The sequence below is a fragment of the Megascapheus bottae genome, chromosome 18 (assembly GCF_031878675.1).
Source record: "Megascapheus bottae isolate mThoBot1 chromosome 18, mThoBot2.hap1, whole genome shotgun sequence".
Classification (NCBI taxonomy): Eukaryota; Metazoa; Chordata; class Mammalia; order Rodentia; family Geomyidae; genus Megascapheus; species Megascapheus bottae.
In genome coordinates, this window is record NC_143526.1 from 9861702 (window position 1) to 9888426 (window position 26725).

General features: G+C 40.4%; 1 protein-coding gene across 1 annotated transcript in view; it reads left to right on the top strand.

Moving 5' to 3' along the window:
- The window catches only part of Stac (SH3 and cysteine rich domain), a 134772-nt gene extending 108395 nt beyond the window's left edge, over positions 1-26377 (top strand). Inside the window, exons 9-11 of the mRNA XM_090352754.1 lie at positions 12719-12770; positions 13233-13370; positions 24542-26377. Coding sequence (XP_090208880.1) covers positions 12719-12770; positions 13233-13370; positions 24542-24664 — 313 coding nt within the window. The 3' untranslated portion in view covers positions 24665-26377. The remainder of the gene's footprint in view (positions 1-12718; positions 12771-13232; positions 13371-24541) is intronic.
- The last annotated feature ends 348 nt before the right edge of the window (positions 26378-26725 follow it).

A 26725-nucleotide genomic window follows, 5' to 3' on the forward strand; every position in this document is an offset into this window, starting at 1 on the left:
AACCCTTTTATTAATTACAATAAAAATATATAAAAAAGAAGCAGCATCACAATGCTAACCTTCCAGAAAGAAGAGAGGGCAAGGGAATTTGTGAAGCAACTCCCCCATGGGAAAAGATGTGAAAGAATGGCCTAAACTTCAGAACAAGAGATTTACTTTAAGAAATAACAAATGGTGTCAGGAGCTCATGCCTATAATTCTGGATACTCAAGATATTAAGATCTGAGGTCACAGTTCAAAGCCAGTGCAGAAAATCTGTGAGACTCTTATCTCCAATTAGCCACCAAAAAGCTGTGGACTAAGCTGTGGCTCAAGTAACAAAGTGCCAGCCTTGAGTGACAACGCTAAGTTGGGATAGCACCCAGGCCTTTAGTTCAAGCCCCAAAACCAGCACAAAAAAGGGGGGATACCAAACAGATGTGACCATTATTACAAAAAATGGTAGTAAAAAGTCATTGTGGGGGCAATACAATTAGATAAATACATTCATTACAGTCTCAACACTGACAGACTTGTTCAAAGTTTAGTACTGAACATATGGCTGTTGAGTTCACCTTCCAGTGAAACAACTCATACATCTTCATCTTCTTGGAAGTAAGGTCGGAAAACCAAGCCCAAGAACTCAGGAGTGAAGGTCCAGGATTAGAACTCAGGGGAATGGACACCAAGTCCACTGGCCTTACTTCTAACTTCACTTTCCAAACTGTGTTGACTGTAATAGGTTTTCCTTTCTGAAGCACTTGACAGCTTTTTTTTTGTAAGGAATTACATAAATTATTAGATAATTTAAATTTGTCCTGACACACACCTACATGTACGTGTGTGTACATATATACATAACTGGTATATATCTATGGGCTTGAAGATTTATCATTTCTAAACCAGGTAGCAGTGGCTCACACCTTTAATCATAGCTACTCAAGAAGTTGATATCAGAGAATCGAAGTCAAACCAGCCAGAGAAGAGAAGTTGGCAAAACCCATCTCCAGTTAGCCAGCAAACAGCTGGACTGGAGATGTGGTTCCAGTGGTAGAGTGCCAACCATGAGCAAGAAAGACAAGCAAGAGTTCAAGGACCTCAATTAAAGCGGCAGTGCTTGGGAAATGAGGGAAAAGACAGCAAAAGCATTTCTCTTATGTTTAAAAAACTGTCTATTTCCTGTCTAATAGGTCTTTTGAAATGTAAAGTTAATTTTTGTCAGCCATAGTTAAGTTACTGGTCTGGAAAACATTGAAGGTTATTTTCTCTGCACCTGAATACCTATACCCATTAATCATCCTCACTCAGTTCTTCCTTAGTCGGTGGATCTAGGAAATGTGTTCATTTTAATTCACTCTGGTTGGCCATTCGCATCATTTTTTTTTGTCTGTCACAGGGCTTGAACTCTATGCCTAGGCATTGTCCCTGAGCTCTTCAGCTCAAGGATAGCTCTCTACCACTTGAGCCACAGTACCACTTCTAGTTCTCTGGTGGTTAGATGGAGATAAGAGTCTCATGGACTTTTTAATTCCCTGGCTGGCTTTGAACCGAGGTCCTCAGATCTCAGCCTCCTAAGTAGCTAGGACTGCACCCGATTACTCACATTACTTCTTATAAGTCTTTTAGGATTGTTAAATCTGAACTTGACCAAGAAATCTGTGATCTATACAGTGTATTTATGAAAAGTCATTCCTGATATAAGTAAACTTTTAAAATTAAGGTAAAAATTATGATTTTCAGACAAACATAAAATAAAGACATGTCAAAATTATTACTTGACTCCCTATTTAGTGAGAGCTAGTAACACCTACTTCAAAGGAGAATTCAGGCATCATACATATGTAAGTAATAAAGAATACAGGTGCAAAACTGGTCAGTATTAATGGGGCAATAATTAATTTCACTCTTCCTGGCACAACTCACTTTTATTTCTTTATGATATATACTCTACAACCTGTAATACTACATAAAACAATTCAAAGGCACCTAAAGGAGAAAACCTGAAAGCACAAAGCAGCATAGACACAGCTCAGTCATTTTTTGCCCAGTTCAAAGTCTTCCATGATTTTTTCTCAGCATTTTCTTGAGGTTTTAGAGAATCAGGGGTTTTATTTGGTATGTTTGTTTGTTTTTTAGCAATCTACGATGCTACCCAAACATTGAGGAGGAGTTTTGATATAGAGGAGTTTTCTCCTCTATATGATACAGTTAGAATGGGAACACAGATATAAGAATTTCTTGGAAATTGTTATTAAAATGTTGCTCCTAGGCTCCGCCTAGAACTCCTCTACCTGTTCCTCTAGGGGTTCTCCTGGATTCAGACTGTCAGATTTGAGAGCCACTGTGACATGCACAGACACACACAATGGGCCAGTGACAGACCCAAACCAGAATACCAATGCCACCCCTTCGTGAATGGGTTTGTATTTGATTTGGGGCTTGTTCTCATGTCCTTCACCTTGCAAGGTTTTATAAGCCTCTGGAAAAGAAGAAACAAAGAAGCCTTGAGACAGAGTAAGACAGGAGAAGACTCCCTGGGTGTCTCATTCCCATTCTCTAAGTACATTACTTCTTGGCAAATGCATCAACTTAATTAAAACTAAATGTAATTCTAATGCACCAATTTGATTTAAAAATAATCTTCACAGTCACCAGGACATCAAAATGCAATTAAGGCTATTTGAGGAAAGTCTCTGGTGCGTATTATGTTCTGATTCTGCACTCTGTCAAGAAACCCAGATCTTCACAAATGTCACTAATGTGCTTAGAAGGCCCCTCCCCCTCCCCACTCTAATGCCTCTCTCAATTAGGCTCTGGAGAGCGTGATCCATGACAGTTTAGGAACATTTCCCACATTCCTTCCAAATGACCCTTCTGCTGGATTCTCCTGCTGGTCTATGGGCTTGGGAAAGGGCAAGCAGTCTTGCAGACATCAGGCTTAAGGGAAAAATGACTGCAAAATCCTGGAGGTCTTGGGGACTTACTCATCCTCCCTGACTGTAAACAATCCTGGACCAAGACAATGCAAATTGAAAAAAAAATAGATCTGGTGAGACCATTAGAAGTAGCTCTAAAATTAATGGGCACATTTGTCTGGTACCTTGTTCTGGTCACATAAGTTTGGTTTCTCAAGAAGTCCATTTGGATCTGGATAACAATATTATCCTTGCAAGTTCGGCGCGGGCGCGGGCGCGGGCGCGTGTGTGTGTGTGTGTGTGTGTGTGTGTGTGTGTGTGTGTGTGTGTGTGTGTGTGTGTGTGTGTGTGTGAAGAGAGAGAGAGAGAGAGCCATTCTTGTGGCTTAAATTCTGGGTATTGCATTCTTGCTTGGCTTTCTCACTCAGGGCTGTGGCTCTAGCACGTTCAGCTTTTTGATGGTTAGTTGGAGACACAAGTCTGGTGGACTTTTCCACTTGCACTGGCTTGGAACTACAGTCTTCAGATTTCGGCCTTATGAGTGGCTAGGATTACAGATGTGAACCGCCAGCTCCGGGTATTTTGTTTGTTTGTTTATTTGTTTGTTTATATCTAATGAAAGTACAAGGTAAGAAATATTAAAGATGGTCCAAAATACTTGCAGAGGGATATGGGAAAATCCTGTGAGTTTTGACAAAGCCTAAGTAATGCAAGAATCAGCTTGATTTAGTGAAGTTAGCCATGTATGCAGTCCCTACCTGTGAAAACTCTCTGAACCTGCTTATATGTGTGAAAACAAACCTAGTTCTGCCCACTTCATTCAATGAATATTCTTCCTTCCCCCTCCAAGCTATTTTGTGGCCCATTAAACCCAAGCAAAATTACCATTGTCATCAACCCCTGAGTTCTAATGTAATCTTGTGTTCACTAGCTCCAGTAGAGGAGTAGGGGTATGGAGGTTGGTGTAAAGAGAGGGAGAGATTTTTCTGAAGCTCTGAATTAATCTAAAGCCAGCGAAATAAAAACTTTATTGATCCACCATCCCTGTCTAAACCTATAGGACACTCATTCAAAAGGCAATATAAGCAAAGTAGAGGTATGGACCTATGATCTCAGCTACATGGGAGGCTAAGGCAGATGTTTGCAAGTTCAAGGACAGCCTGGGCAACATAGCAGGGCTCCATCTGAAAAAGAAAAAATGGCAATCCTCATTAGATCCCCTAATTTCTAAGTGAAAAAAAAATGACAGGTTTAGAGGCTTAGGAGGAAGTGTTTCATGGTGCCAAAGATTTCCCCATATGCTTTCTCATTTCATCCACACGGCAACTTTGCAAAGCAAATATAGTTCATAATATATTTATTGTGCATAATACACAAGCATAAAAATATAATTGAGACAGCTGAGACTCTGAGGGAGGCATATGGGTTGGGGAATTTTTGTTTGGATCAGTTTTATACTTGGTATTCTCTTCTCATTCAGGGATGACACTCACTGTAAATTCCCAATTTTTGCACCCTTGCCTCTTGAGATAACCAGAATCCCAGAAGATAGCAATTCCATTTCACCAACAATGATGGTAAACTGCTATTGTGGACTCACCTAAACATGCCCTGCAAATACTGTATCACAATTAGTGTTTCACTAACTGATAACCTAGGGGTTGTTTGTTATCTTCACATTGACAGTTGAGGAAACTGAGGCCTGGTGAAGGGCCAAAGTATACTCTTGACCTTATACTTTGGAGCCTATAACCGAAAAGGCCACAAGCATTCAAAAAATATTAACGAGGGCCGGGAGTTTGGCCTAGTGGTTAAAGTGCTTGCCTAGCATGCATGAAGACCCGGGTTCGATTCCTCCGTACCACATACATAGAAAAAAGCCAGAAGTGGTGCTGAGGCTCAAGTGGTAGAGCTCTAGCCTTGAGAAAGTCCAAGGACAGTGCTCAGGCCCTGAGCTCAAGCCCAGGACTGGCAAAAAAAAAAATATTAACGACTTCCCTATAACCGAATTTGGCTACATGGGCAGAGATGCAGGAGTGAAGACACATTTTCTCTCAACTCCAAAAGTAATCAGTATTCACCAAACATTCAGGAAATGAAGAAAGCCCCAGATCATCCTGCTTGGATGACAGTGTGCTTTCCAGAATAGCACCAGACGAAGTTCCAGGTGGTCCCTGCCGGGGGTGGAGGAAGGAAGGCAGGTATTTCTCCAACACAGAAGGTGTGGATTTCTCATTACAAGGAATGTAACATCTGAGTCAGCAAGACTGTGGCTCTCAGGATTTCTATTGCTTCATACCCCTCCAGGCACCAGCCAACAATGAGAGCATTCTTTCCCTCGGAGGCCGCACTCAGACTCAGAATACATTTCTGTACTGGCCTCCCAGTAATAGATCAGGATAGACATGCAAGATAAAAACCACTCTGTAGTATTATGGTTTTGCTTCTGTGTTTTTGTGAATGTGGGAACCCAGTTTTGAGGCCCTGTCTTGAAATCTGGTCTGTTTGTCTTCATCAATAGCTGACTGAGTCAGCAACCCAATAATTCATAGCCTAGAGCTCTCCCATCTGGATATTTAGGCAACAGGTCTAATTATCCTCACTAACCTAAAATTTATTTTTTTCCAGCAACTTTATGTTTCTGAGTCAGTCTGTATGGAAAGAATGCCCCCATTGTTGGCTGGGAGCTCGAGAGGCATGAAATAGTAAAAATCCTGTAAGCCCCCGGCTTGCTGACTCAGATGTCAGAGATCCTGTTCTTGGATTCAAGTGCTACCCCAAAGCAGGGTTCTTCCTACACTGAAAAAATAGGTGTTAGCTGTCTGCCTGCAGCTCAGATGATTTGACTACTGTCAAGGAGAAGCCCATTCTCAGTCTTTATGGCTATATTCTATTTATTTTATTCATAGACCTTAAGCTAACTCATAATTATATGTTTAGTGGTTATACATATAGTATATTATCTATTATTTATGTATCTATTAAATGTCTTATTATCTATTTCCTTGTTTACTGTCAAACTTTCACACCAGAATATTAGTTCCAGTGAGGATTTTATTCCCCAAAGTGCACTCAGTACTTAGCAAAATGATCCTTTCAGAACCCACATTCTGTTCATATTTTTTTGAATAGGTGAACAAACAAAAAACAAAGGAATGAATAAATACATCAATCTAACTCTCCTTCCTCACCAAACAATTTTCTAATTCTTGTGAAGCTCTTTTATAGAAAAAATAACTCTTTCAGAAGTCTGTCTGGTACTTATCATAAAATTATACCTTATATGCTAAGTACCTTATTGTGCTGTGCAGTTAGCAAGGGTACATGCTCTGGGATGGTCCACCCTACACGTATGGAGTCGGTCCCATAATATATTATTATCTATGATCATATACACATAGCTTTTGACCTTTTGTCAACCATTCCTACGCATATCCTCTTTTGGCCTCAATCTGTGAATGTCTAGAGTTATATATAATTAACCCTGTTCCATGTATACATACACCTATATGCACATACATGTATATATTTACCTATTTTTAATCATTCAGTGTATTTACTTATAGATCTAGTTACCACAAATAAGGGAAAATATGCAACCTATATTTTCTTGGCGATGGCTTACTTTCCTTAATATAATTTTTCCCAAGTCTTTCCTTATGAGTGATAAAATATTGTTCTTATGGAGGGACAAATGGAATCTCATTGTGTATATATACCATATTTTCTTGGTCTACTGAGGGACCTCTGGGTTGATACCATACCTTGGCTATGGTAAACAATTCAGCAATGATCATGGTATGCTGGTAGCTTTGGTGTATATCAACTCTACAATGGCACTAAAAATAAGCTTTAAAAGAAAGAGTGGGTCTCCTGCTAGACAATAACAAAGGGACAATCCAGGTGACATCCTCCAATGCCCTGAAGAAAAGTACCTCCCCCAGTCTCCACCTTCCTTATTTACAATTTCTACCAAACCATCAGCAAAGTCATTGTATTGGCTCCTGACACCTAGTTTCTTTTTTTTCCCCTTCCTTTTCTTAAATTGTAATGTCTAGAGGGGATACAGTTATATTCACCAGATAGTAGGTGCATTACTTCTCACACATTGATAACTCTTGTTGTGTTTTTGTCCCCATTTACCTCTCCCCACCCCTCTCAATCATCTTTTCTCCCCTTCCCTTTCCTATTTCAAATAAACAAATAAACATATATACAATATGCCAGGTAACAAAGACAGATATTGTTAACAAAATGAGATTAACTAAATGGCAACAAATAACATAGTACATTAAGAACAACAATCATACAAGATAAACCTCTTTACATATCCTGGACATCCTTTCATTTAGACTCATCCTTTATGGCCTTATGTATCTAGGTTTTGCCCTATTGTAATCCTCTCCTAGGAGAGTCCTAGGTGTGTACTAATTATTTCAAATGAGAGAAAGCATTGAGCCTATGTTCCTTTGGGTCTGGCTTACTTCACTTAATTTGATTTTTTCGAAGTCTTTCCATTTCCTTACAAATAGGGCGATGTCATTCTTTCTAATGACAGCATAGAATTCCATTGTGTATAAATACCACAGCATCTTAATCTAATTATCTACTGAGCAACATCTGGTTGGTTCCATATCTTCACTATTATTATGGTAAATAGTGCTGCCATGAAAATCGTTGTGTTAGTGGCGTTATTATGTCCTTGTTTCTGGACGATTGGGTAAATGCTAAAGAGTGGATTTGCTGGGTCATAGGGGAGCTCTTTTGAGGAACCACCATACTTCTTTCCATAGCAGTTGAACAAGCCAGGAGTTTGTCCTAGTGGTAGAGTGCTTGCCTAGCATGCACGAAGACCTGGGTTCAATTCCTCGGTACCACATACATAGAAAAAAGCTGAAAGTGGTGCTGAGTGGTAGAGCTCTATCCTTGAAAAAGTCCAAGGACAGTGCTCAGGCCCTGTGCTCAAGCCCAGGACTGGTCAAAAAAAAGTCTCATAGTGGTTGAACAAGTTTACACTCCCACCAACAGTGTAGTAGTGATCCCTCCTGACCACATCCCTGCCAGCATCTGTTGTTATTAGATTTCTTGATCATGGCCATTCTAACTGGAGAGAGGTGGAATCTCAAAGTTGTTTTGATTTGCATCTCTTTTATGGCCAGAAATGTCAAGCATTTCTTCATATAGGCCATTCTTATCTCTTCTTCAGAGAAGTCTCTCTTTGAGTCTTTGGCCCATTTTTTAATGGGAGTTGTTTCTTTGAAGATTTATTTTGGACAGATTCAATTTTTTTAGCTGTAGATATATTTTAGATATGAGGGCCTTTGTCTATTATATGGTTAGTGAAGATCTTCTCCCACTCTATGGGCTTTCTATTTAACATTCCAGCTTTGTCTTTTGCCATACAGGAGCTCTTCAGTTTAATGCAGTCCCATTTGTCCAATTTCTTTAATTTGTTGTGTTTCTGGGTCTTTATTGAGCAAATTTTGACCTGCTGACACCTGGTTTCTAAGGTTAGTGAGTTAAATAAAATCTGCTGGAACCTGGAATATTCTTCTACATAGGCTTTCATTCTTGCTGGTAATTAAAGAAGTAATTTTCAGCTCTCTTATTTTCATGAACATCAGCATGCAATTGTGACTTGAAATACCACAATGTCAGTTGTGTTCAGTGCCTCAGAGAGATTGTTAACAGAGTGAGCAGAAACTGTTATTTTAGCATTTCCTCCCTAATCTTTTCTCCCTAGTACTAGAGATTGAACCTGGGAACTTAGCTCTTTTCTGCCTTTATTCCTTCTGAGGTGTGGTCTCACTGCATCTCCTGGCTAGCCTGAGGTGCACTTTTACTTGCATTTCCTTGTATCACTGAGATGGAGAACATATGCCACAGTGTCCAGCATTGTGCTTCCCCTTGACCTGGGTCAACTAACAAGTGAGTGCCACAGCACCCAACCTATGGTTGAGATGGAGTCCCAAGAATGCATTATGCCTGAGTTGATCTTGAAATGCAATCTCCCAAACTCTTCCCCCAAGTAACTAGAATTTCAAGTTTCAGCCACTGTGTCTGGCTATCCCTTTCATCTTTGAGTGATGTATCTCTTTTCACCATGTTCTGAATAATGAAAAGCTGTGGGGCTCCCTTTCCTCAGTTCATCTGGATCAATGTGCAGAAACATAATGTATCTGTTGGAAAAGAAAATGCCAGTTCTGGCCACAGGAGATCCAGGTCCCAGATCCAGACCAACTTTTGAAGAAAAAGGAAAAAGAGACATTTTGGAGAGATGATTCCTGCCCTTCAAGGGATTTCTATTTCTTGTCTAACTGTAAGCCACTATATCCCATTAAAGTTCTTCATATCCTGATGTTCCCCCTCCCTGAAATCCCCCTTCCACTCACACCAAGATGGAGACTTGAGACATCAAAGATTCTTCCACCCATGTCTGTAATCCTCACTAAGCCCTGAGGCACAGTCCAACCCCACCCTCAAAAAAAGTCCATAAAACCTTATATAAAAAGAAATAGGAAAGAAAAGAAGCCAAACATAAGTCAGAAGATGTGACTCAAGTGGTAGTGTACCAGCCTAGCAAACAAGTCATGAGTTCAAACCCCAGTACTGGAAAATAAAAGAGAGATTAAAAAAGTATACTTTCCTCAGGGCTGGCTTTGAATAAATCTATTTTGTTCCATTAATTTTTGTCTCCCTAGTTTTCAGTGAGCATGCTGTAAGCCTTAGAGTATAGTAGCACTAGAAGACTGCTATATTGGAATGCTGAATGAAATGGATATTAACTGAAAATTGAGAATGACAGCAGAGGAGATTGAATAAAGATATCAATGTGAGCACACAAATTGGCTTCCTCTTTTGCTCCAATCCCTAACCATGTCCAAAAATATCTGTTTTAAAAGAATTCCTCGTAAGAATACTAATAGAAGAATGCCAGCAGAGAATCTGAAATCTGGGGAATTTCCTGACAAACTAAAGCAAAGGCAATCAGGCAAGAACAATGAAAATATGCAACCAAGGAATGTTCCAGGGAAAAGAAAGAAATCATCTTTACATTAAGTTAATATTCAATAACACTGAGCAAACTCACTGAAAGGGGTGAAGGAGCACCTATGGTGAAAACATTGTACACCTAGTCCAAATTCTTAACCCTACCCTATATCTGTGTCCTTTGCCATAGAACTTTCCAGTTCCTCTCACATCTTCCCTCACCCCCTGGGTGCAGCCAGCCTGGTCCTGTGCCTGTGCTCTGAAGGATGATGTGAGGCAAAAGTGACAATGGATCCTTTCTGGGCATACATGCTAGCAAGAAGCCTTGTGTTGTCTCACGGATTTCCAGTTATTGTTCTTGAGCTTCTGCAACTACCCTGTCTCTCCAAATGGGCTGAGAGGGTGTAAGAAATACATAACAGGGGAAAGTCATCACCACAGTCACCTCTGCCAGCAGCCAGCCAATTCTCAGATATGCAAGGGAGCCATTCCGGTTTGGTGGTTGTTGCCAAAGGCACCATTGCAGCTGTGTATAACTGATAGAGGCCGCTCTGTGTGCGTAACACTGCATCATCACTTCTGAAGAGCAAGTTCTAAGCCATGGTGCTTGACTCCAGAGCTAAACCTGCTCTCCATGGAACAGGTGCCCAAGCTCCAAGAAACTTCCAAGTGAACACAGATGCCCGTGAAAGAACTGGGCTGGAAAAAGTAAAGGCAAATCCTTCCAGGGTACAGGGAAAAGGAAAAGAGGGCATTTTTACTGAAGAGGCAATGGATTTCTCTCACACAAGGCATAAAGAAAGCTCTCTTTGACACCATGAGGGTAGGGGCCACATCCCTCAAACTGCTTGCCCACTGCATTTTCAAGTATGCAAAATGAGATGCATTGACTGAGGCACTCCAACAGCTGGAAGACCCAAGGCAGGCCAGATGTGTGTCACTGCAGAAAAGCCTGAACAACTGTCCACATCATCTACTTCCGTTCCAATCCTTAATACAGAGAGACAGCCAAGAAATGGCCAGATGTTCAAGAAAATTCTTTGACCTGTAGGAGAAAAAATAAGATAAAAAGATGAGCCACCCAATCTTAGGGGAAACATAATACACTCAAGGAAGAAAATAGTATGTCGGGGACATGAAGAATTAGGATCCCTGCAAGAAATACTTTGTTGGGAGTAACAAACAATAGCTGCCTCAAAAAGTCCTAGTCCTTCAGGCCAGAGGAAAGGCTCATCTTCTCTCCCAATTCTGCGACCTGCGGCCCACAGCCTCTGCGGTGTGTTAAGTCAATATATGCCTCCTTCCTGGCTTTGGTGCCATCTTTTCTATAAGTTACAACTTACAGAATGCAAGACCAAGACAATTTGAGAAGTTCTCTTTTCTCAGTTTTAGCCAACACTATAAATAAATTTGTTTGGGCATCTATGCAATAGTCTTTTTTTTGTCGGTTGTAGGATTTGAACTCTGGGCCTGGGTGCTATCCTTGAGCTCTTCAGCTCAAGACTACCTCTCTCCTCCTTGAGCCACAGTACCACTTCCTGCAATATACTTTTTTTTAAATGTGATAACTAGTTGGGATAGATAAAGGGGAAAATGATGAAAGGAGTGGAATTCTTTAAAGTATATTGTACTTACAGACTAATGAACTTAAACTCTTAAAGATGAAGCAAAAGAAGAAGGAAGAAAAGAATGAAGAAGAAGAAGAAGAAGAAGAAGAAGAAGAAGAAGAAGAAGAAGAAGAAGAAGAGGAGGAGGAGGAGGAGGAGGAGGAGGAGGAGGAGGAAGAGGAGGAAGAGGAGGAAGAAGAAGAAAAAGAAGAAGAAGAAGAAGAAGAAGAAGAAGAAGAAGAAGAAGAAGAAGAAGAAGAAAATATAATGTGATAACTCCTCAAAACAAACCATTTTTCTACTGTATCCATTACAAAAACAACACAGAAATTTTTCAGGGGATAGTAAAGAAGTAAGAAGAATGCTTTCAGAGAAAAATAAAGAATGCTTTAAAGTTACATTTTTCCTAATTTTAAGAAAAAATACTCAGTATTATTATACATAATAGAAAAGATAGGTCCCGATATAACAGAAATTATTTGGAATACTAAATTAAGAAAAAAGCTAATGTAGAGGGGAAAATGGCAAATTCACATGAAAGAACAGAGGAAATATATAGGGAATTTGACATGTTTTGATAGGAAGCTCTAGAAGGAAAGATGAAAAAAATGGGAGTAAAGCAATGAAACATACAAACAGAAGCCTTCCCCAAGTGAAAAGAAAGAGGCTTCAGATTGCAAAAGCTCTGGTGAGCTCTAAAGAATTAAAATATCGGCCTACAGACTTACAAACTCACGTGAATTACATGAGTCTCAGCGCAAACAAGTAGCAGGTAACAACCATAACTCAACACTCCCCCAGCAAAACCAAAGAAGTCTTTGGATTAAACCATGTAAGTCTTGATAAAAGACGTATGCCCACAAACAAATCTAGATAGGATAAATTCTAAATAATACCAACATAACAGATGGCTGTGGTATTTTAAAGATTTTTTGATTATTTTTAAATAAATCACATAAATTCTGTTTACCTTCTGTTTCCTTGGATAGAAAATAACTGGCTAATATTATGTTTATTTTATTCCTATTGATTTTAGGATTATTTACATGAATGAAAAACCATTGCTTCAGAAATTTTTATTATATGTAGATAGTTGTACAAAGGAGTTGTCATGCAACAAAGGAGTTTATGCATCTTGATCAGTTTTCAAAGTACTCATTTCTCTTTCTTTTTTTTTTCTGTTGTTCCTCTACTTCCCCGCTCAACATATCCATTCTTTCATTTTAGTCCAGGAGACATGATTACTCTTCTAGAGGATTCCAATGAAGATTGGTGGAAAGTAAGTATTACTTACTGTGCCGTGGTAGGCATAATATATGTGCCTGCAGAGCCAGTCCAGGTAAAAAGGTAGCAAGACACTATCTCAAAAAAAAAAAAAACAAATGATATATGTTGAGACATACTTGTCATCCCATCTTCACAGAAGTTGGGTGTAGGAAGATTATGGTGTGAGTCTAGTCCCAGGCCATAAGATAAAAATAACAACATGCAACTCCATCCAAACATAACTAAAGCAATAAAAGAACTGGGTGTTGGAGGGAGTGGTTTATGTGGTTCCTCAAGTGCTGTCACTAGCAAGTTCAAATCAGAGAGGGTAGAGGAAGGGCAGGAGGAAAGGAAGAAGGGAGGGAGGGAGGGAGGGAGGGAGGAAGGAAGGAATCAAGGAAGGAAGGAAGGAAGGAAGGAAGCGAAAGAGACAGGTAGTTACAGTTGACCATAAATGCCTCTTGTTTCCTTTCAGGGGAAAATTGAAGACAGGATTGGCTTCTTTCCAGCCAACTTTGTCCAGAGAGTACAACAAAATGAGAAGATTTTCAGGTGTGTTAGAACCTTCATCGGGTGCAAGGAGCAGGGACAGATAACACTGAAAGAAAACCAAGTGAGTACTACACACAAACACATACCAGATATTGCCATTATATAAGCCAACACCATATACAAGTCAGGATGAGTGAGATGATGAAGTATTCGCTTTGCTCAGGAAAAGATATTCTTTCTTTTTACTTATTGTAAAGGTGATGAACAGGGAAGTTACAGTTAGGAAAATAAGGTAATAAGTATGTTTTTTTAAACATTGGCACCCCTCCATTTTCTCCCCCTTACCTCTGTTCACCCCCTCCCCCGACAAGTTGTAAAGTTCATTTCCAACAGAGTGCCAAGTATCATTGTTGCATTCGTTCATCCTTTGTCCTGCTGTTTCTGTAATTTCCTCTCCCTTCCATGGATCAGATAAGCTTATGTACAAGATAAAGGGTACAGAAATCTAAAACAGGAAAAACTAGAAATAACTGCATGCAAGACATAAAAAGAACCTCTTTGTTTCCCCTCATTTGTAATAACTAGAATATATCTGTGATATTCTTAGCAGGGGATCACAATAACCCAATCCTATGTTTATAGGAGAATATATAATGAAGAGTATCAAAATGAACTCCATGAATGGGGAAATGCATTCCTATGCTAACAGTATTTGAACAAATAAGATCTAAAGATGCAAACCCAAAAAGATAAAGGAAGTCAGTAGGTGGTTTATGCTCACAAGAAGAAGATATCTAACCTAAAAGTAGGATGAGGACATCCTATCCCATGCTTGACCTAAGGATTTGCTGGCCATTGATTAAGTAAGCAGCCTTTCCACTTTGAGCTCTGGGCTGTGTCCACCAGTGTTGAAAATGATAAGGCTAACCAGGAAGTACAATGTGAAAAAATCCAGCCAGGCTCGGTGGCTCATGCCTGTAATCATAGCTACTCAGAAGGCTGAGATCTAAGAACAGAGGTTCAAAGCCAGCTTGGGCACTAAAGACCGTGAGACGTTTAATCACTAGAAATGTGGACATGGCACTGCTGCCCAAGAGGTAGGGTGGTACCCTGAAGAGCTGAAGAGCTAAGGAGCAACGTCCAGGCCCAGAGTCCAAGCCCCACAACCGACAAAAAAAATCTATTAATAATTTTAACACTTGTTTGTTCAATAGAGTTGCCTGTTCAATACAGTGGCTCAAGTGGCAGAGCACTAGCCTTGAAGAAAAGCCCAAGGACAATGCTCAAGCCCTGAGTTGAAGTCCCAGGGCTGGCAAAAAAGAAAAAGAAAAAAAAATACTTTAATTCTGAGTATTTTTTCCTTATCTGTATACTTAAACAAAAATGGTGCATAGAGTCAGAGATTTGGACTTTACATAAATGCTAAGTTCATTCATTTTGAATAGTGGTTCCATGCCACATATCAAGAGCCATGGAAGCTTATCAACCTCTGAGGATGGCAGGAGTTCTAGATTTTATAATGCACTCATGAAAATAACATAATATGAGAGGGGAAATGACAGACATCACAGTAGTGTTCATAATGGCGAGAGTTAGGAATAACTGCACATCACAATTATGTCAACGATAATGCTGTACCACAGAAATTATGTTAGAAATACTGGAATCAGACTCACAAACCAGTCACTGCTCTCCTAAGTAAACATTAAGAGAGAAAAGCAGGTGCAGAGGGACCTGGAGCCCTGCTTTTGTTCTCGGAGCCATGGTAAATGAAACTGAGTAGGAGATGTGACCCAGGAACTTTGAAAGGCCTCCTTCTTACAGCTTCCCTCCACCTGCCACTCACCACCAGTGCAGGTGCACTGAGTCAGTCTCAGGACCCACTGGCACCATGCCCTAGGGAGGAGAAGGGTCATAAAAGAGGGCAGCAAAACTGGCATCCGAGACCAGATGGCCTGGTCACTGCCATGAAGAAGACTGAAAGAAACATCCGTAGGCAGTGGTAACCCCTGCATCATGTGGCTGAATCATACCTCCTGCTTTTTCTTCTGGCAGAAACAAGAAGAGAACTAGAGAGACCAGATGCCTTCAATTATTCAATATCAGCCATCAAAATCACTATTTCCCTCTTTCCTTCATTCCTCCTGTCTATTTGTCTTTAGGTCTTTCTGTCTGCCTGTGGGTCTTTCTTTTTTCTTCTTTCATTTTCAGTACTTGGAATTAAGGGCATAACTCTTGCTAACCAAATACTGTACTATCTGAGCCATGATTCAGGATCTTTTGTTTACATTTTACTTTTGATATCATGTCTCATTAATTTTGTCTGGGCCAGCTTCCTTCTGCCTTCCTTCTGTGATTATGGCTCTATGCAGCATACTTAGCTTCTCACCATCTGAAGGGTATCAATGTATGTGAATTAATGCACCTTCTGTCTGGCAAATATCATGTAACCCTTCTATTAAAAAAAAAAGATACTCTTAAAAATAGTGAAGAATCTCCCAACAATAAAATACCATTGAAAAAATAGTAAAGGATCTTCAATTTAAATGATGCAATGGGCGTGAAAAATAATATACATATATGATATAAATATTAATAACTACAAAAATATAAGGACTTTAATCATTCCATTTAAATTATGTTCACAGTATGAATTTTGAAGAATTAAATTTAAAAGGAAAGCAATAATACTCTTATCTTGCTTAGGTTTACTTGAGCTTTCTTCTGTATGTGTAAGTTCATGTATGTGTGATACACAAGACCACACCACAGTATCACATCTAATGGTAGTAGTTGCTGCTTACATAAATATAAATACTAGAGTTATCTGCTATATAAGCACACATCTGTGTGTGTGTGTGTGTGTGTGTGTGTGTGTGTGTGTGTGTGTGTGTATCACTAATGGGATTTGAACTGAGGAACTCCTGCTCTTGCCTGACTTTTTCATTCAAAGTTGGCACCTTACCTCTTAAGCCTCCACTCCTGGTGTTTTGTGGGTAAACTAAAGATACAAATCATTCAAATTTGTCTATCAGGTCTGATTTTGAACTTTAATCATCAGACCTCTGGTTTACAGACATGAGCCACTGGCACCCCCACTAGCTTAATGGTTCTTATGATGTCTAATATTAATAAATTAGGGACTTGATCTCTGATTTTAACCAGGTTTTGGAGTTCCTTTTGTAACTGACACACTTACCTTTTCTCAAACTTGCTTACCTGACATACCCAGTTGAGGACACACTGCATTTTGTACATTGCACAACTGCTCTTTTTCCTGGTCACTTTGGACATAACATATGTTTAAAGAGAACCACGGGGCTTCGGTGACTCCCACTTGTAATCCTGGCTACTCAGGAGGTGGAGATCTGAGGATGGCAGTTAGAAGCCAGCCCAGGCAGGAAACTGTGTGCGACTCTGGTCTCCAATTAACCACCAGTTCCAGAAGTGGAACTGTGACTCAAAGTGATAAAGCACTAGCCTTGAGCAAAACAGCCCAGGGATAGCTCCCAGGCCCTGTGTTCTAGCCCCACTACCAACAATAGAGAGAGAGAGAGATCCAAAGCCATAGTTGTTCTGCCATGATTTTCCATCCAAAGTCATTTCTTCTCCCTGACGCTAACATCTCTCCTCTCATGTCACTTGGGCAAAGTCTCTCCAAGTCAGAACAACAAGCCATCATCCGTCCACAAGGATCCCCTGAGAAACACCTCTAATGCCACCTAGGGAATCCCCAATCCCTGCTTAGATAAAGCTTATGTATCTACATTCTCAAGGTCACACACATCCTGTGAACTTAGTAAATGATTATTCATTATTTCTATGTTGCTTTCCTTTGTTTTTTATTGATGGTGGCAGTAGAGTGTGAATACAAAGACTTGGGCTTGCTAGGCAGGTGTTCAATTATTTGAGTCCCCAGCTGGTATTTCTATATCCCTTTATAAAGAGGCAACAAAGGGAAAGGGAAATGTTTGCAGACCAGGAGACCGCTTGAAAGCAAATGATTGCTTACCTGAGCTGCCTATTGAGCTAATCTGTACAACAGACAATGGAATCAACGTCATGACCTTGAGATCTTATCTCTAATACCATGTACACCCCCACAGCGCCAACGGCACTATTCCCACCTTGAATGTCATACCAACATTTCAAACTTTTCTAAGTTTGTCCGACTATATTCTTGTCCTAAAAATGTGGAAAGCCTTCTAAGTAAAAGAAACTCAGAGGAGATGTTCATCATTGTTGGAAAATGTTTTTAAGTAATTTTGCTACCGTGTTTAATTTTTTGTTGTTCAGCATAATCTTGGCTTCTCCAGTAGAGATAAGCATTTTCATATGTTATTAAATTAAAGATCAGTGAAACCAGAAGGCAAATTAAAATTTACTCAAGTCAATCAGTTTCTAGAAACAGAATATCTGCTCAGTGACTTCCACCAATTCCTTGGCATATGACCCCAAACTACTTTGGGGGGAATTGGTTCCTACACTGCAGTTGCAACACACTACATTCTAGTGATGGAACTGACCAGTTTCGAGGTGTGTGAATTAGGTGATCAACCATCCCAGCTTTACAGCTGTACATGCTAGAAATAAAACATGCCAGGGCCTGGAGTGTGGCCTAGTGGTATAGTGCTTGACTAGCATGCACAAAGCCCTGAGTTTGATTGCTCCATGCCACATGCAGAGAAAATGCCAGAAGTGAGCTGTGGCTTAAGTGACAGAGTGTTAGCCTTGAGCAAAAAGTGCCCAAGGACAGTGCCCAGGCCCTGAATTCAAGCCCTAGGACTGGCAATAAATAAATAAAAAACAAACAAACAAACATGCCAGCAGGAACCTGAAACCTAATGGATCTGCTTTATTATGAGTGTTGAGCAAACACATACCATCATCCTTGATCATTTGTCCAATCTCCTAGTAGAGAGTCTGAATCAGACTCACCTATGAAACAGAATCATTAGTGAAAAATGCATCCCAGAACATAGTCTAGATTTGCTATATCCAAACTTCTTCAGTACAGATTATAGTAAACCTCTTTTACAAATTCCTAAAGTTTGAAAATGGCTTTTATTTCCCTTTTTTTAACTTTTTCCCATCATGGGGCCTGAAGTCAGGGCCTGGGCACTGTCCCTGAGCTTTTTTGCTAAGGTAGCACTCTACTACTTTCTGCCACAGCACTGTTTCTGGTTCTCTGGTGGTTAATTGGAAATAAATAGCCTCACCAACTTCCTGCCAGAGCTGGCTTTATACTTCAGTCCTCAGTCTCCTGAAAAGCTAGGACCTCTGTCATTAGTGTGGGACACGTTTGTTTTGTTTTTAATGACTCAACCACAGGAAAGAAAATCTGGAGTGTGACCTAGTGGTAGAGTGCTTGCCTAGCATACACGAAGCCCAGGGCTCAATGCCTCAGTATCACATAGACAAAAAAAAGCCAGAAGTGGTCCAGTGGTTCAAGTGGTAGAGTACTAACTTTGAGAAAGCCCAAGGACAGTGCCCAGGCCCTGAGTTCAAGACCCAGGACTGACTAAGGAAAAAGAAAAAGGAAGGAAGGAAGGAGAGAAAGAGAGTCTGCATTTAAGAAATCTATCATGAAAAACAAATTTAAAATTTGGCCTCTACTTTAGTGTCCTAACTTATTTTAGGTGGAAGATTTCAAAACTTATTAATTAGGAAAATGTAATACAGTAGCAAGAAGAAAGGTTCTAGTGTCACATTGAAATTGACCTGTATCTTGTGTGATTGTGTCAGTCACACCTCTGAATGGCAACATTCTCACCCATAAAATCAGCACAGTGACATTTTCTTTTTAATGTGAGAGTTCGGTGAGGTCACCTGTGTAAAGCTAGCAATACCCTGGACATGGTAGGTGCTAAATAAAGCTCATTTCTCACTACTCTTATCCCTCAGAGCAGAGCCTAAATGGAGAATTCATTTGCCCTATGGCAAATGACACTTAAAACTATCCAGTCAGCACTAATCATAAAAATAATAATATGGTATTTATAGCCTAAAAATATAGAAAGATAAATGGTCATTAACAGGAAACCAGAAGAGGTTCAATTCTGAAAATAAATTCAAAGCATTATTTTTATTAAATCAAAGTTCTGCCTCTGGGCTTAATCTGTCTTATAATTATTATATTATTTTTTCACAGAGCTCTTGTTTCCAAATAGAATTATCTTAGCCATTATGAACATAGATGAGTTTCCACTGATGCAAGAGTAAATGTTCTCAGTTTTTATTAAATGTTCACATTTCTATACATTCATTTATTGTACCTACTGAACTATTTTTATTAGTTCCTTCTGTTCTATTAAAAAATTAGAAGTTATTTTTAGATTATAAAAATAGAATGTAGGGCTGGGAGTTTGGCCTAGTAGTTAAAGTGCTTGCCTAGCATGCATGAAGACCCGGGTTCGATTCCTTGGTACCACATACATAGAAAAAAGCCGGAAGTGGTGCTGAGGCTCAAGTGGTAGAGCTCTAGCCTTGAGAAAGTCCAAGGACAGTGCTCAGGCCCTGAGCTCAAGCCCAGGACTGACAAAAAAAATAGAATGTATTAATTATGGAGAAAACTTAGAAAGAAATACTTTTAAAAAGAGAAAATAGTAACCACAGCAATTCAGCTATGGAACTCTAATTAATATAAATACTGTGGCATAGTTCATACCAAATTTCCTCTTAATGTACATTTTTGCTATTAAAAATCATGTCATTCAATCATATTTTGAAGATATGGGATTGTAGTATATGATACAATTGACTTTTACATGCTTATCTTCGATTTCAAATCTGGCTATATTCATTTACTAGTTTTACAACTTTTCCTTTTTTAAAGGTATTTTATTATCTTTCAGTAGTTTAATATTGTTCTGTTTAGTTTCCTAATATTTAAGATAGTCATTATATATTCATCAAACATATCTTTTTTAACAGCTGTATACAAAATCAGGGATGATAACTTAAGACTCATTGACCAAATCTTACCCACTTTATGCTTTGTGACATATTAGAATTTGACCTTAAGATCTTGTGCTTGCCAGACAGTCTGTTCTCCCACTGGGCTATACCACTAATTCTGTTTTAGGCTGGTTATTTTTGAAATTGAGTCTTCCTGTCTGAGTGCATGTCTGAGCTCACCATGTCTATGTTAGGTGTATTTTTGTAGCTAGGATGGCAGGAACACACCAACCAACTCAGCACTTAGTTGAGAAGAGGTCTTGTGTATGTGTTTGCTCAGGCTGGCCTTTAACAACAATCTTTCCCATCTCTACCTAGAAAAATACGATTGTAGCTAGGAATATAGGCGTGAACCACTGGAGCCTATCTACTCTCTGACATGTTGAATTAAACCCCTTTGTACAACTAAACAAAAATAATAAAATTTGGGAGAGGGTGAGGGGAAGGAAATGAGGACAAAAACATGAGAAGGGGTATCAATGTGTGAGAAGTTATGTACCTACTACCTGACAAATGTAACTAACCCCTCTATACAGTAACTCAACAATAAAAAATAATAAAATTTAAATGAAAAAAGGAAGTGTTCTTAGGATATAGCTATATTCAAACTCCCTGTTAGAGTGCTAGCCTAGCTTGCTCAAAGTCCTGGTTTTAATGTTAGCACTGAAAAAGTAGCTAAATTCGTTACATCACATTACACTAATCAATACACACACACACACACACACACACACACACACACACACACTATGGCTCTTTTCACTCTGTCACAGCTCAGCTGAGCATGGCAGTAGAAATGATATAGCCTGCAGAACCTAAAGTAAACATGACTAGATTTTACATTTACCGTTTGAATGGCAGAAGAATATGAGTTATTCTGCATTTTCTAGATACTGTAAGAACTCAAAGTTGTGTCACATATCTATGGGGCATTTGAAAAATCTACTTATATACTTTGCCCATTTTCTTACACTATGTTAAAAAAAAGTTCTCTGTCTTCTCAAAATATTTACACTTGGTCTGACATCTGTGGCCAGCATTTAGCCCAGTTTATGATTTGCCTTTCAGTCTTAATACTTCTTTTACTCATTCCTCAGTTGTGTAACCTTTAGTTTATGGTATTTCCCAAATATTTCTTATCTCTTTATCATTTTTCATTTTATATTTGTCTTCTCTTCCTCTCAACTTTCAAAATAATCCCTATTTTACTTTGATTTTAAGTCTCAATTCAATCTTATTTCTCCTTACATACCCTTAATATATTCTTTATTCTTTTTTAGTTGTTTCTCCTTGATCTCCTTGCCTCTACAGTGTATTTTGTTCACATCTTATGACACCTTGAAAATCAAGAGATTCTTTTCTTCTAATAACATGAACAATCTTCCTTCTTTTATCCTACTGAATCTGATGTTATCTTTTCAGATATATGTGTATTTTGCCTGCAACGTTTTTAATCCTTTCATCTTGTCACAGAAATATCACTTCCTCAAACTGCCCATAGCCTAACCCCTAAACCTTTGAATATGATATCTCATACATTAATAGCAATTTTGTAGATATGGTTAAGGTAAAGGTCTCTAGTGGGGAGATTATCTTGGATGCTGTGAGTGAGCTGAGTAATAATCACAAAGGTTCTTATCAGTGGAACACAGAAAGATTAGAGGCAGAACAGTAGATGAGATGACAAAAACAGGAGAGTGAGGGGGGGGAGAGGGAAAGAGAGAGATTCAAAGATGTTACACTATTGCCCTTGACAATGAGGGAAGGGGTCATAGACCAAGGATGACACATAGGCTCTAGAAGCTGGAGAAGTCATAGACACACAATCGCTCTGAGAGCATCCATATGACCTCCACAATTATAATATAATAAATCTTGGTTGCTTTGAACCACTAAATCCATGGTAATCTGTTATGGCATCAATAGAAAACAAATCCAGATTTCATGTGAAAGGTACTTGTGAATGTGATTTAGGTTTGGGGAAATGGAAAGCTGCCTTTGACTGTCTAAGATTCCAGATTCCAGACCACATCTAATTGCAAAGCCCTTAGCAGTACATCCTTAGAGATGTATCTGGCTGAGGCAGAGAGACATAATAGAAGGCAAGCAGGAGATGAAACAGTTAAGTCAGAGAGACCAAAGAAATATGAGAATTCAGCCCATCATTGCTGGATTAAATGATGGACAAAGGGACCTTGGGGAATTGTTCTGACTAGAGAAAATAGAGCGAGGAGGGAGCATGATGGAGAGAAGGCAAGAAAAAAAATTACTATTTGCAACAAATCCTCCTGTCTTATTTCTTCAGTTACAATTCTGTAACACCCTTCTGATTGGCGATGCTTTCCGCTTTCCCATTTCCCATGATAGAGAGCCTTGAGTTGTATTCTGTTGCTCACCTGTGTCTTCATGACTTCACCAATCCTAATTGAATGAATTGAATTGGTCTCATCCTCTTTGCCAGTTTTTCTTTTTGTTGTTGTTGTTTTTGTGGTTGGCTTGTTTCCCAGACCTTCTTGCTGAGATAGGTCCCCAAGGTGAGGTAAGGGGGCTTGCATGGCTGGCATTTTCTGTACATTCCAGACTCTGATGGTGTTTTCTACTGCCATTCCCTCTAGTCAGTTCCTCCATCTCTATTACCACTAAGCTGACCTTTTACAATTACTCCAAAGTGCCACAATTTTTTGACATGGTAACTTATTCTCCATCCCTTTCTCCATCCACCAACCCATTCCCAAAATTCCTCTGCATTGTACTGACAGCTTAGGAAGTGTTGTCCTCAGGACACTCAGAGAGAAACCAGCCTGGCCTTTGCGTTTCTCATACTTGTAAGGATGGACCAGTGAGTATCTATCTTCCCAGCATGCAAGGCTCTCAGCTCTACCTAACAGTCACAGCAAACATTTACAAAATAAGCACCTAGTGGAGGCCTGTGTAGGGATGCTCCAGTTTTTCATTATATTTCACTGTGGTGCTTCAATGGAGAATATGAACTCTGTTGGTCTATAAGGGTAATCTGGGAGTTCTTTCAGAATTTATATTTCCTGCTCATTACCAAAGGTCTCTGTCTAATGTATTTCTGACATAGGCAAAGTCAGGCTGCTTCTTTTCTTTTCTTTTCTTTTTTGCCAGTTGTGGGGCTTAAACTCAGGGCCTGGGCACTATCCTCAGTCTTTCTCAAGACTAGCACTCTACCACTTGAGTCACAGCACCACTTCCAGCCTTCCAGCTTTTTCTATGTGTGTGGTACCGAGGAATTGAACCCGAGGCTTTGTGCATGCTAGGCAAGCATTCTACCATTAGGACACACTCCCGACCAAAAGTTTTTGTTTTGTTTTGTTTGTCAGTTATGGGGCTTGAACTCTGGGCCTGAGCACTGTCCTGAAGATCTTCAGCTCAAAGTTAGCACTCTGCCCACTTTGAGCCACAGCATCACTTCCAGGACTTTGCTTTTGAAAGTCACCTTTTAGGGGCCATTATATCCATCAGGCTCTGGTTAGAGAAAATATGACACAAACACATTCATTTGTTCTCTCTCTCTCTCTCTCTCTCTCTCTCTCTCTCTCTCTCTCATACACACACACACACACACACACACACACACACACACACACACACACACACACACACCTGGTCACCTGGACTCCATGAAACAGTCCAGCAGCCCCTGCACTTCTGCTCTCACATTGGTCCCTAATTATTCGTCTCAGCCTCTTTCCACTCAAGAAGATTTACACACAATAGATTCCTGAAGCACTACCAGTCCATTATATGTCCCCAAACAGCAGGGGGTCACAAATGAAGCTCTTTACATGTCCTACCCCAGCCTCTTATTCTATGTGACTTCTTATTTTGGTGACTTCTGCTGGAGTTCTGCCCACGTCCTTCTTGCTAGGTGCGCGCACTTATATTTTCCAGCTGCTAAAATACCTCATAGCTCTTTCTCAGAGAGCCACCTTGGGAGACCAGTGCTGCCTCAATGATACAGGTCAGCCAGCATCCAGTATTGATTGACATAGGCCCTAAAAGTCCAGAAAGTTAGACAGTGCTGTAGGTCAGTTCTTGCTATTAAATTCCTGTGGATAAGGCTGGACCTGTTTCCAACCTAGATCACATTCTTACTCAGCTTTTCCCCCCACTCATTCTGCTTCCCAGGCTCTGTTTCCAAGAATAGATAGATAGGTAGGTAGGTAGATAGATAAATAGACAGACAGACAGACAGACAGACAGATATTCCCCACTCAAGGAAGCCATTCAGGAGAATATACTCCCTTCAGAACACACTCTACTCCAACAGTTGCTACTAAAGTATATTGCTTCTTCTTTCTGGGCATTCAGATTTGTGTGGCTTCTGAAGACAAGGAAGAAGACGACGACGAAAAAGAAGAAGATGGCTTCATCAGAGTCCTCAGCGGGAAAAAGAGAGGCCTCGTCCCACTCAATGTTCTGGAAAACGTCTGACGTGAACCCCTCTTTCTCCTTGTGCAGTAGTAGGCCCAGCTCTGCTCATCTCACTGTGTTTGCCCCATGGAGCTGCTACACTGACCGAGCCCCCAGGAAACAGGGAGACAAGACTCCCTGGTCTGAGGCTGGAGTAGCCGCTACACAGCAGGGCTCATCACACACCATGTCAGGCTTCCTGATGTGGGGAGTTGGGCTGAGATGGTGGGTGGCAGAAATAAATGCACATCTGATGGTGGCAGCAGGGCTATAGCCACAGATGTGACAGACCTGATGTCCTCTCTGTCCACCACTCACTGGACTGTGCTCCAGGCTGTGGTGTGCTCCCCACCTCCATATGAGGCTCAGATCTAGATAGCTCAGTGTGATACTGTCTCCAGATCTTTGACCCAGTACTAGCTAAGCAGTGCCATCGAGTCTCTCTGCAGAGAATCAAGAAGGCCTGCTTCCCAGCTGCCAACATTCCAGTGCTCCCCCAGGGCCCTGCTCACTTTGGCTGTCCCCATCCTTATGTCTTTTTCCAGTCCTCCAACTACATCACGGCCATGTGCAACAGATTTGATGGCTAGGCTGTCTGGCACCAACTGCGAAGAAAAGACTTGCTAATCAGCTGTCCTTGCTACTCTGGCAACCCACAGAGGTGACAGCACAGGATGAGGCATAGAAACAATCAGGAAGAAGCGGGGAGCTGGGGAGAGGTTGGCAGAGTCATATGTGTTGAAGATAATCCACATCCTTGCAGTTATAAAGCTCTTTTCTGAAACAATTGGAGCCAGTGAGCAACAATGACATTTTGGCTTCCATTTGCGTTCCATTCCGCATGTATTGAGGGCAGCGCTTTCCTTCCTATGTCCTGAGGAACTCCATTGTGGAGGCTGAGCCCACCATGAAGGGAACTAGGGACACAGAGGGTCTCCACATCATCTTAGGAGAAACAGTTAATCAGAGTCCATTCTTCCTTAGAGTGGCTAGTGTGGTAGCCCCTAGTAGATATGAAATAGGAAAGAAGCTCTGTGGCTTCATGCATTTGGAAGCAGACAGATTGGAACCATCTAGCATCACCTAGAGGTATCTCTACTGTTCGGCCCTGGCACCAATGTTTACAAGGACACACTGCACAGCAGTGCCTCCTCCCTAGCTCCTCCTAACACATCCAAACTGCACCTTCCCAGTCACTGAGAGGGCTCATCTACAACTCACAGTGACCTTGGAATTGATGTCACTTTGGTCTGTTTTGTCCCAGAGCAATAAAATCGTCAGAGTCATGGGTTTTGAAAAGACTTCAGTGGAGGCATTCAGTACATGTGACACTCTTCTCCCACACCAAAGCATTGTCTGTGTCCATTTCTTTCATTTTGTTCTTGTTCAGTGTTACTGGGAGCTGACCTAAGGTGGCGAGTGGTATAGATGCCTTATTCCCATTCTCCAGGCAACATCCAGCAATCCCTGCCTGGGTACAATATGCAAAACCAGGTCCAAGTCAAATGGAGTCTTTGAGATCCCAGGTGAATAACATGACTGCCTTTTCTATAAAAACGAATGCTGACCACACACCTTCTTAGCCTTTAATTCAATTGACTATTTAATAAAACAACGCAGTGGCTGAATGGAGCATAAGAAAAATATATGTGTACTGACCTCTTCTCTCTGATGTCCATCTCACGTTCTTCGTTTGTTTGTTTTTGTGCAGGTACAGGGGCTTGAACTCAAGCTTCCTCAGTAGCTAAGGTTATAGGCATGAGCCACCAAATGTTTTGGGGCCATCAACTGTTTTGGATGCCTAGTTTTCATTTTAAACTCAGTTTGCCTTTTCAAGCTGGGAGAAGGAATGTGTGGTATCAAGCTGATAAGGTGGTACCCCAATAATCCCTATCCCTTATCATTCTTGCCTTTGTTCCACCCCTCCCACATTGAATCAGGGTTCATCTTATGTGCTAACATGACATGAGAGGTTGAGCCAAAAACCTCACATCTTCTCCTTGATCACCCAGAACACTCATTCTTAGAACTTGGAGACACACATAGAAAGTAGTCTACCTGAGTCCACCATGCCAGACAGAC